This window comes from Xyrauchen texanus, chromosome 9 (assembly GCF_025860055.1).
Source record: "Xyrauchen texanus isolate HMW12.3.18 chromosome 9, RBS_HiC_50CHRs, whole genome shotgun sequence".
Taxonomy (NCBI): domain Eukaryota; kingdom Metazoa; phylum Chordata; class Actinopteri; order Cypriniformes; family Catostomidae; genus Xyrauchen; species Xyrauchen texanus.
Window position 1 is genome coordinate 39049173 of NC_068284.1, and position 12654 is coordinate 39061826.

The following is a 12654-nucleotide window of genomic DNA, read 5'->3' on the forward strand; positions in this document are numbered from 1 at the left end:
GTGTTTAATGTCCAGATAATCTGGTCACTGCATTTCACAATGGACAATTTGTCCACAAGGGACTTCTAAAAATATTTTGTCCGATTCTGAAGGGAAAATGTGATTGACACAAACATATTTATGTCACCGGGCTGTTATATAAAGTTTGGGCGATGACGATAGCTATCTTACCCAGAGCAGAACCATGGAAGAAAATAACTACAGGAGTTTCCCTTCATGCAGAGCGTGCAGCCAATTTGAGCAAAACAAGTTTGAAAGCACTCATGAGCCCAGCAGAGCAATTTCATGCACAATTGACACATTCTTCAACTTTTGTGTGTAGGAAAGCAGCATTAAAGAAACATTTATTTAAATGAATTTGTACTCATGTTGTTCTAAAACCCAAATGACTTCCTTCTGTGGAACACAAAAAGAGACAATAGACAGTGTTTTTCCCCCCTTTTTTTTTATCCCCTTTTCTCCACAATTTGGAATGCCCAATTCCCACCACTTAGTAGGTCCTCTTGGTGGCACGATTTCTCACCTCAATCTGGGTGGTGAAGGACAAGTCTCAGTTGCCTCTGCTTCTGAGACCTTCAAACTGAGGCGTCTTAACACGTGGCTTGTTGTGCATGACACTGTGGAGACTCCAGCGTGTGGAGGCTCATGCTACTCTCCGCAATCCACGCACAAGACCACGCACCTTATTGAGAGCGAGAACCACTAATCGTGACTACGAGGAGGTTACCCAATGTGACTCAACCCTCCCTAGCAACCGGGCCAATTTGGTTGCTTAGGTGACCTGGCTGGAGTCACTCAGCACAACCTGGATTTGAACTCGTGACTCCAGGGGTGGAAGTCGGCGTCAATATTCGCAGAGCTACCCAGGCCCCTGGCTGAGTGTTAAGCATTGACAGTCTGCCACCATTCACTTCCATTTTATAGAAATAAAAATGCATTAAAAGTGAATGGTGATTGAGGCAATCAGTTCCTAGCATTCTGTCTTTTTATGGGGCGGATGTGGCTCAGGTGGTAGAGCGGGTCGTCTGCCAATCGCAGGGTTGGTGGTTCGATTCCAGGCCCACGTGAATCCACATGCCGAAGTGTCCTTGGGCAAGACACTGAACCCCAAGTTGCTCCCAATGGCAGGCTAGCGCCTTGCATGGCAGCTCTGCCGCCATTGGTGTATGAGTGTTTGTGTGAATGGGTGATTGGGACACAGTGTAAAGCGCTTTGGTAACCTCTAAGGTTAAAAAAGCGCTATATAAGTGCAGACCCTTTACCATTTTTTATTCCACGGAAGAAAGTCATATCCCACTGTTAACAGCTGATTCATCTGATTGATTTATATTTTTGTAAATTTAGCCTTCAATAGTTTGTGTGCTTAATAGAAAATGGTAAAATCTTCATGTTCCTCCTGTGTTTATCAGGGTGAGAGCCAATGCAGTCCACGTGGGTTAGAGCGGACACTGAGCCCATCTCCTGACGACCACGAGCGACGGATTTCACACACATTATATGGCATTGAGGGGCTCGATGACAACCTGAGACCACAAGTCAACACAAATAACCGCAATATGAGTGAGTTACAACACTGAAAACACAAATTGACCTCAAATTGTGTTACAATTGTAAAATGCATCCAATCACCTGTTAGTGCTCTTCAGACAGTTCTTTGCATCTTAAAAAGGGATAGTGCACTTAAAAATTTTCAATTCTGTCTAATTTAGTCATGTTGTTCCAAACCCATATGACTGACTTTTTATGGAGATTTTAGGCAGATTGCAAGCCTCAGTCACCATTACCATTTATTGAATAGAAAAAAGAAACAATAGAAGTGAATGGTGGCTGAGACTACATCTGCATAACATTATCTTTTGTATTCCATTGAAGAAGCAAAGTCATACAGGTTTATGGGATTAGAACAACGTGAGGGAGAGTAAATTATGGATAAAAATTTTTGGGTGAACTTTCCCTTATTTCCCTTGTATATACACAGTCTGAAGGAAACTGTTAACAGCATAAGGTGGTAGTGCAGGGAAATAATTATTTGCATTATATTTTTTTCTAGCTGGATGAAGTTAACTTACCAGATGCTTTCTGCAATCACATTTGAACACAGCATCAGGTTTCAGAGGTAGAATTGGCATCTCTTGGCTGCAGTCTGTAAGGAACATGTGCTCTAACAGAAAACATATGAGTGTTACTCTGGACAAACAGATGCAGAGTTGTGTAGGTTCACTGAGAGCTCTCTGTGTGAGCGAGTGCCCAGCCAGAGCTGTTACCTGCCTGTCAGGAACTGAATCCACTCATGGGAAATGACAGTAGCACAGCCTAGCAGGGTGCCAGATACACACACACACACATTTACACAGAAACATGCGTATGCTTTTCAATGTACTCCGTATATTCACAGTCATGCTCATATCATCCATTTACAAAATTAAGCACAGACAGTCTTTGATTTGGTCTCTTTGTGTGCGCTCCTGCTGAGAGATACAGACTCACTCTGATCAGAATTTTACTAATGTTGATGCATTCAAAGACCTGTATTGAAACATTACCCAGCAAATGTTTGAGTGAATATAAAGGCCTTTATCAAAGGGAACCTCTGACCCTTCTGGGGTTGTTGGTTTGGGTGTGGATTTTGTGTCTAAGTGATGTTCCATAAAGACAGTGCAGCAGATGCTGTATACTATGTGATATGTTTTTGGTTCAAAGTTTATTTTTCATGTTTTTGTGTTTGGAGGGATATTGTGGTTAGTACAGTGGTTTTTATCAGTTTCTGTAGCTCAGCTGGTAAAGTATGGCAAGTAAGGTTGTGGGTACGATTTTTGATAATGCATAAAAATGTGTAGCTTCATTGCTCAATATTTGTATGCTTTTGGTTACTATATATACATATATAGTTACAAGCTGATGCAGATAATCTCCAAATGGCCAAATATAGGTCAATTAACCATTCTGGCCAATATATCAGTAGGCAGTAGTCGCAAATTCAAATGACAAATGTCATCGTTCAGACATCTGTTTTAACAATCAATCTTTTGTGTTATAAATCATTATTGTAGGCTACTGTATGTTATGTAATGTTATGCTATATGTTTTGTAAAGGACAATCTGCAGGGAGCCAGTCATTATCATAAAATAAACCCTGACATAGTGGTCTTGCCGATTCATCCTGAAGGGTTTTTTGCAGTAATGACCGGCTGACAGTAGATACTCACACTTTTTACACAAAATATTATTGTCAAATAAATAATTAAATGGACTTGAGATATTGATTTGAGTTTGAATTCTGTTATTATGGGAGAAAATATTAGAGGTTGACGATAGTGGATTTTGCCGATATGATAACCAAGGTGGTGGGAAAGGCAGATAACAGATTAATCAGATGATAGTTTTTAAATTCTATTCATAGAAAGTCTAAATTATATTATTTTTATTTAATTATCTGTGATGGGCAAAGACAAAGAGTCCAAAAACATTTTTTTAATCAAAATCCCAATAATAACCAGAAGAAATTAATATTTGATGCATAATGCAGGATTTTTAAGTATAAATGAGCTTGAAACACATAGGGGACTCTTATTTTGAAATGATAAAAAAGGTTTCTTGGTTTGGCAGTGACCTCTGTGTGTGCAGTGCTTCGCCCATCTTTGCATGCGGAACTCCGCTGTGCAAAGGTATGTGTGATCGCGCCTATAGACTGCAGATTCTTTAGAAACAGCTGAATTCTATCTCCAGTTTGCATCGGTACCATGTTGGTGGTTATATTGTGAAAATGATCATCTCACTGCTCATTATGCCACTTATTACATGGCTATTTGCCAAATAAATTAATAAATGCACATGATATTGATTCTAAAGTTTGTTGTTTTTTTAAACTAGGGATATTATTATGTTGAACATGAGGAATAATTATAAGCTTTAATTTAAGTAAAAAGGAGTATATTAACAAATACTTCCATAGGATGGGAACTATTTCTTCCGCTCATCTTAACGTGCATAAATGCTGAAAGACACAAGCAGTAACAAAGTGATTGCACTGTCAAAGTGCTCATTCAAACAAAAGGTAGCAGCACTTAGCTGAGGTAATGATAGAGAAATAGAGAAACTGCTTCTGGAGTTAATTCATGCTAAATAACACATCAAAAGGTGGCATTTATTGTATTGAGTTTGTGTGACGTCTCAGGAAGGAGACACATTCTGTCTCCTAGAGATGAATGTAGTTTGGTTTGAAAAGTGCAAATCAATCCCAGAACAACAATAAAGAACCTTGTGAAGATGCTGGAGGAAACAGGTAGACAAGTATCTATATCCACAGTAAAACAAGTCCTATATTGACATAACCTGAAAGGCTGCTCAGCAAGGAACTAGCCATTGCTGCAAAACCATCATAAAAAATCCAGACTTTTCACATAAATACAACAACAGACACAAAATTGTATTACATATATACTTTTTTACTCTAATTCACTTTCGCAGTACAAAAATAATTCGGCAGTTACAACCTCTCAAAATATGGCACTTCAAATCGTCCCGCTTTGACTTTTGCAACTACTTTTGCAATGAACCTGCAGTAAAACTTACTTGTGCACATGTAAACCCAGATGTGAGCGAGAGGGCTACCAGTGTTGGGTGGGGCAAGGCCAACGAAGTTGTGACTGATCAAAAGAGCTGGAACAACTGATGCTGGACCAATAAAAACTGATCATCTTTGAACGCGATGGCATCAGCACCGTTTTTTGTAGCAGAACAAGTCCACTGGCTGGTTGATGCAGTGGCAGGATAAGTAACTTGATATTAAATCATTTTATCATGCAACAAATTAAATGAGACCCATTAAAAGAAAATTCAGCACTGACAGACCATACATATGTCAAATAATGGCAATGAGAAATTCTCTGAAGAAATGTTTCTGTAGGATGTTTGTATTCGGTAAAACTACATGGGATGCGACAATCCAAGACAGCTGCATATACCACAAGTTCATATTTCCATGAAAATATTAAATAGAGTTTAGGCAGCAATAGCTATATGAGTGAAGAAAGAATCTCAATTATCACCAGAGAACTGTTCCTAAATGTATAATTTTTTCCAGATAAAATTAGATGAATTTTTTATGACAACAGAGACAGCTGACAAATCCTTTAATTTAAAGTTGCCATGCCAGATTTGAGAGGTTGTAACTGCCAATTTGTTGTACTGCGAAAGTGAACTAAAGTACAAAAGTATTTACCGTATGTGAATGTCATTTTACACATTTGTGACTTCGTCTACAATGAAGATTGCAACATTCAACTTCATATTTTTATTTTACAAGTATTCACATCATTGCTGTGAGTGTAAATTTCAACTTACAAATACAAATATTTATTGTACAAGTTCTCAAATTCAAATCTACAAGCTCTTGAGTTTTGCAACTGATTTACCTTCATTGTATTGGTATAGGTTTCAACGATATTGGACTTGATATTATAGGTTTTGTATCTTAAAGAATATAAGTGGTATAGCCCATCCATATTAAAAAGCAAGAATCTAATCAAATGACTTGCTAGCTGTCCAAATATTGTGGATCGACATCTTTAGTCCTTTATGTGATAATTTTCATCCCTCAATTTGTTACTTATTGAAGTATTTACTGAAAAAACAGTGTTTCTCATGAGCTCTATTTTAGTCTCTGGTGGAAAATTCCTGAACAGATCAGAAACAAAAACAAGCTACCAGAATTCTCTCTCTGAAACACATTTACAAACACCTCTCTCTGACAACAATTAAGGAAAAAAGGCTAAAAGAAATTCACTACTTTGAAAAACAGAAAAGCATGAGTGTAAATTGATCCAGCCTACATGTGAATTGACTAGGCCTGTCAATTGATTAAAAATATAATCAAATGAATTATATTATATGCTGATTACCGTATTTAAATTCATTGCAAATTCTCAGAAATATCAACATTTGCTGAGGAACTCCCTAATAAAGATAATTCAGCGACATTTCATCATTATGGCAGATAGCATTGAGTAGAAAAACTGTTTCTTTGGAGTCAATATATTAAAATCCATTTTGTAATTTAAGTTTGTCAGTTTGTCTTAGGGGCCATTTTTAAGATGGTGTGTCAAGTCACTTTAAATTGGCTGTCCTAGAAGATTCGCTAAGAGAGAGAAAGAGAACTGTGAGTGTTTGTTAGATCGAGCGAGTTGACTCTACCACGTCCTTCATTTGTGTACATCTCACTATTTGTATGGTATGGCACAATGTTTCAGAGCTATTCTGGATACTCTGTGACTTTTGCCTGCTTTGCTCGGTGTGAGCTGATTTATTTTTACATAAATTATAAATAATACTGTCATCTCTTTATTATCTGCGCTTCATGAAGTCCCACCATGATCAGGACCAATAGTTTTGCCTGATTTTAACATAACTTGAACTGATTACCCCCATTCTCTTTCCGTTTCTTCCTTAGATTATTATCAGCTCTCGCCAACGGTGAACATGCCTCAGGATGACACAGTCATAATTGAAGACGATAGGCCTCGTGTTCTCCCCGCCCACCTGTCTGAATCCTCATCCAGCTCTCACGATGACATGGGTTTTGCTGTGGAGACTCCTCCGCCACCACCCTGGGACCAAGAGCTTCCCACTAGGTAAATTAAAGTATGGAGTTTAGAATTTATTGCAATTTATTTATGGAAGTACCCATTGTCTGCATTTCTATTTTAAGCTTTAACTCTAAAACTCTCCTGACGATCTTCCTGAAGTCCATGGTCTTCCTTTGGTTGTCAAGAAGTCTCAGTTATTGGAACAGGGCCAATAGCTGGATGCTATGCTGTGATTTCATTTGTCTCTCACTCTATCTCAGCTCTCCCAGTGCTAATGATGAGGGGGCTTTTCAGAGGGAAGGTTTTGGCAGGCAAAGCATGTCTGAGAAACGCACCAAACAGTATGGAGACGCAAGCCAGCTGGACATCATCAAGACCCGCAAGTCCAAGAGCATGGATCTAGGTAATCTACAGATCAAATCCTAACACAGTGCTTAGACCTTGGTACTCTAAGTTACACCTGGTATTAAGATGCGTTTTGGGTGATTGGTTTGAAACTGGACAGTGATAAAGACGGGTATAAACAGGGTCCAAAAAGTTTTGGATTTCATCGAATATGATTGAAAATGCATGTAATCTCTTCAGGTATATTTTGTATATGCTCTTCCATTCTGATGCGTTTAAACACCAGGGAAACCCCACCTTCTCGCTCCTGCATTAAAACAAGTTTAAACTTTGCCATTTATGTCCGACTGGAAAGCATACATATACATACACAAGAACTTTACAGTACTTCTTCAGTATTTCTGATTTTGACATATAGGGACACAGATATGAGGCACATACACCCAACACTCAGTTAATACAGGTACTCTGACTGAAAATTCTGCACTGAATGTCATGTTTGTGATTTAAATGCAAGTACAATTGGGAGAAACACTGCACCGTTTTTTTAAATATTTTCTTTCGTATTTTTTCATTCCTTTTCTGCGCTTTATTAATCATACAGTAATACACAGCCGTAGTGCGTCATCATGAAATCAAACAGCCTCCTTTTGAAATATGAACTCAAGTGTTTAGAAGAGACACATATTAAGATCAGATAAATGGTAGTGTGTCTCGTATGATGGCCCAGGGGTGCACAACAAAAATAATTAGCAAAGCAAACAAGTTGAAAACACAATAAAAATAAACCCCAACACAATAGAAAAGCCACAAAGCAACATAAATAAGCCACAACGCAACAAAATTAACAGAAAATTTATATTTTTAAACACAGAATTTTCATTTGTGTAGCAGTTCTGACTCGATCATGATTTTGTTCAATCTGTGGCTTAATTTCATTGTGTTGTGGCTTATTTTTGTTGTGTTGTGGTTTATTTCCATTGTGTTGTGTTGTGACTTGTCTTTTGTAACTAGAGCTGTCAAAATGAATGCGTTAATGCATGCAACTTATTTTTAAATGTTTAACGTGTCCGTTTTTCTTAATCGCATAACGCATTCACTTTTAATACAGCATAAACCAACAAAAACACTTTTCGGAAGCGTGTAACTTTTGCAATGTGTCTGCGATGAATTTCTGATCCTATACAGATAACCAACCGATCATTCACAGCTCATTGTGGCCGAGACCGATAACTGATATTTAAAAAAAAAAGTTTACATTTTAATCCTTTAACCTGGATGGTATCTTATTCATTAAAAGCTTCTCATTTGAAAAATATGTAATTTAAAAGCTTGGAATTTGGATTTGCTGCTATTTAAAGTTTAGTAGATGTAACATACCAGAAATGTGTCTATATTACAGATGAATGCTCATTTGAATGAGAAATAAATGAAAATACACTTGCATAAATTGTAGGGTGCTCATTTATATGAGTGTTTATGGTAATCTTGATGACTGCTAACAGAGAGAGAATAATGAACTTCAAACAGCTGTGATAATGCATTAAACCAAAATGAGGCAGTAAAACGCAAGTAAAGAACATTAAACAACAAAACGCACAATGCAAACCCTAATTTCTGTACACATGGTGTAATATTTATGATAGCAGCCAGACGGTGTGCAATGGTGGTTTGTGTGATTGTTTTTGTTATGTATTTGTATTATGTATGCGCATCTCATTTACATGCGGTTGTTACTGTGCTCATCTGTGACAGTTCCACTGTGTCATTTTTGAAATGTTAACACAACAGTCATAATGGGAATACGTATCATCATTCAGATTTAAAAGTCTGAACTCGTAGAATGCAACGAACACATTAGTTTCACTCACAAACTAATGTTTTATCCATCTCAAGTCACTCTGAAAATATTGTCAAGGTCTATGAACCGTATTAGGTTGATTTGGTGCTTGTTTTAATGGCAGTGCTGTGCTGCAAGTAATGATGTGCAATTTCCCAGATTCTGTTTATGTTTCAGTAAGTAATAAGCAAAAATTATGGCCCCAAATAACAAACATGCGTGTATTTGTCGTGTTTTCGTTTATTGCCTCTTGAAACATAAACAGAATATGGGAAGTGGCATGTCGTTACAGCAGATGATCCCGAATTAAAACCAGCCTTAAAACAATGTAACAAGGTGCAGAGATGTTGAAATAATCCACTCAGAAAGTTTATTGTGCATCCCTAGTCATCACACTGACGCATGCACCACAACACGCACAGCAGTGATTCAGTGTCAGTGATGAAGTGATGGGGAAAGAATCTAATACCACTATTCATTGTCCAAAACTAGTCTAGATGGAAATTGTGACAGAAATCAAGTATTTTTTAGCCTAAGTAAAGCACACTTTAATTATCACAGAAGCACGGCAAGTTTTAACTATCACCAAAATGCGGAATGTTTATATGGAGTTCAAAGCTGCGCTTGACGCTGACGCCATAATGCGAATCATGAACACAGCTTCACGATTGCTGTAAAAAAAGCAGATAGCTACAGTCTTACGGCTGATTAATATGGTGGAGGATGAGAGTTTAAGAGATTTAAAACACAATGAAATTAATAGTACTTTCAATTAGTCGAACTCCCACTCAGACTTTGGGAAACATTTGATGTTACTTTGATTGTTATTTTAGTGCATTTCTATCTTTATACTGTGGAAGACTTGGTTTAGAAATGTTTTAAAAAGCATTATATTGGGGGCATCGGTAGCTCAGCGAGTATTGACGCTGACTAACACTCCTGTAGTCACAAGTTTGAATCTAGCTGGTGCTGAGTGACTTCATCCAGGTCTCCTAAGCAACCAAATCGGTCCGGTTGCTAGGGAGAGTAGAGTCACATGGGGTAACCTCCTCGTGGTCGCTATAATGTGGTTCGCTCTCGGTGGGGTGTGTGGATGCCACGGAGAATAGCGTGAAGCCCCCACACGCACTATGTCTCCACGGTAATGTGCTCAATAAGCCACATGATAAGATGTGTGGATTGACGGTATCAGACGCAGAGGCATCTGAGGTTCGTCCTCCGCCACCCGGATTGAGGTGAGTCACAATGCCACTATGAAGACTTGGAGCACATTGGGAACTGGGCATTCCAAAGTGGGGAGAAAAATAATAAAGCATTATATTGTTTCATGATGTTTGGTATTCTGTGCTAAGAAATAAATAAATACAATTTGACAGAAAAAGTCAAATTTCAGCACTTTCAGTTATTTATAAAAATTCTGTGATTTAATTGTGATTAAAAAAATCTAATCGACTGACAGCACTAGTTGTAACTTAATTTTGTTGTTCTTTGGTTTTTATGTTGTTTTGTGACTTATTACAATTGTGTTTTGGCTTTTCTGTTGTATTGTGGCTTTGTTGTTCTGTAGTTTATTTCTGTTCTGTTGTTTCTTTTCTATTGTTTTGTGGATTATTTCTGTTGTGTTGTGGCTCAATTTTTTTGTCTTGTGGTTTATTTCCATTCTGTTTACAGCGTTTATTTGCTTTGCTAATTTTGTTGGGTTGTGAAGCCCTGGGACACTGTAAGTCTCACCTGTACAGTTACTGTATGATCATATTGCCCAAAATGCATCTTAATACCAGATGTAAACAGGGCCTAAAGTTCAGTCCCACTAGATGAATCTCCCCTTTGAAATCCAATGCACTGTTCAAGTTGTTTTGTTCTTTTAGTAAGGACACTTTTCAGAATCCGTGTGTCTTATTCTGAACATCACCATTCACGACTCCCCCTTCCCCTACTGGCACGAAGTCTGCACTACATTGGTCTCACTTGTGCATGTGCTTTCTAATCTAAACACTGTTTTCACTGATCCAGTTCTGTTGGATTCTCCTCGTTTATGCCTTTTCCACCAAATTGATGGCAATGCTGGTGAAAGTGCCCATGCTCGGCCGAGTAATCTAAGAAACTTTTTTCAGAACCAGCCTGCATTTTCACTGACTGGAGGAATATTTAAATTACATTAGAATGTTTTTTTGTTTAGAATGAAAGTTTTTATAATTTTTCTAGGCAGGTTTCTAGACAAGGATCGATTTGTTGTTTTGAAAGCTTGCCAATGGTTGTAACACCATTGCCCCGCCTGACATAAGTGGTTCTTGTTTCGAGATCAGCAGATTTAAGGGAACAGGCCAGCTTTTAGCCCATTGGAAATGTAGAAACATGTGAAACTGGGCCAAATTAGGGACTGGCTTCAGCACTGTATATGTGGAAAAGGCATAACATAACTCAAACAACAGAATAACTATGGAAACTGTTTGTTAATGAGCACTCACTGATTGTTTCTGTCTTGTTTCTTTGTGTGATACTTGCCTGGTTGCTTGCTGCATGCTGAATGATCAAACTAACCACACTGTGAATGTATGTGTATGTGTGTGTCACACAGTGGCTGATGAGATTAACCTCACTCAATGCACAGAGAACCACACAGGTAAGCATGACCCTTCCTGCACTATTCACAAACTCGCTTCTATTCTACATAATAGGATTATTACGTTCATGACTGTTTTTCTGCAATCGTTGAGATCTTTTTTCTGTATGGTCATTAATTTGTTTCCTGGTTTGAGTTCCTATTAAATCTTAATAATTCGTAAAGTGTTTGTTAAACTCAAGAAAAGATTTGTGGGTGTTTTGTCTGATTTATTTATTTTTAACGAAAACTTTTCAGAGAATAAGTGGATCCGTTCACACATCATGCGTCGCATTCAGAAACAGCTTGACACAAAGTGCAACTAAATTTAACTGAATGCTGGGGTCTCAAACGCGTCTTTAAAAGCTTATTGAGTGAGATGCTGAAAAAACAGCAGGTCACTATGGACAATGGCCTCTGCTTGCATTTGCACATAGACCAATAATTAAAAAATAGTGCAAATGGAATGCCAGAACGTGTGCTGTTTGAACTGCCCCAAGTCTACCTCAGACAGATTGATGTTGATATATGCAATTAATTGTGACTAATTTGATTAATCACCATTTTGTGTTATTAATTTCAATCTATAAAAAACGATGAATTGACAGCACTAATTGCAATATTACAAAAGCATATGACTGGTTTGTGTGTAAAAATAGCTAACAGGGGAGGTCTGACACACACTAAGTCAGTGCTGCGTGATGAAGATAAATGCATGCAATCTTTCCTCTGCTCCATTTTCACTCGTTTGTCTTGATCACATACCGAAACTTGTCTTCTCTCGGTTCCATGCCTGACTACTTGCGATATGATAGCAGCTTACACTCACTACTCCACATACTGTTCAGATGAATCTGGCTTCTTTAATCAAGTTTAGGGTTGAGATTGTTGGGCAGAATGCCTTAATAACAATACAATGATGATTTGTGGCTTAACTAGCGGAATCTTCCTCAGGCTCTTCCTCACATGATGTTGGCCCATCTCTCGGCCTGAAGAAGTCCAGCTCTCTGGAAAGTTTACAGACTGCTGTTGCGGAGATAACGCTCAATGGCGATCTTCCCTTCCACCGGCCACGCCCACGCATCATACGGGGACGGGGCTGCAACGAGAGCTTCCGAGCTGCAATTGACAAATCGTACGACAGGCCAGCAGCCAATGAGGATGAAGAGGAGTGCATGGAAACATGTATGGCTGCTTTTGAATGGTTTAGTCAGTGTGGACACACCTACAGTACTCATTCTTTATTATTGGTGTTCTCCACATTTTAGAATAATCCTATTGTT

The 12654-nt window shown here is 38.2% G+C and overlaps 1 protein-coding gene across 2 annotated transcripts in view; it reads left to right on the plus strand.

Annotated features, from left to right (window-relative positions):
* LOC127649294 (partitioning defective 3 homolog) overlaps positions 1-12654 on the plus strand; it is a 119379-nt gene that overhangs the window by 66489 nt on the left and 40236 nt on the right. Inside the window, exons 15-19 of one of the 2 annotated variants that reach the window (XM_052134339.1) lie at positions 1410-1560; positions 6449-6629; positions 6845-6987; positions 11348-11392; positions 12326-12556. In XM_052134339.1, the coding sequence (XP_051990299.1) occupies positions 1410-1560; positions 6449-6629; positions 6845-6987; positions 11348-11392; positions 12326-12556 (751 nt within the window). The remainder of the gene's footprint in view (positions 1-1409; positions 1561-6448; positions 6630-6844; positions 6988-11347; positions 11393-12325; positions 12557-12654) is intronic. The other variant, XM_052134340.1, reaches the window with a different exon arrangement.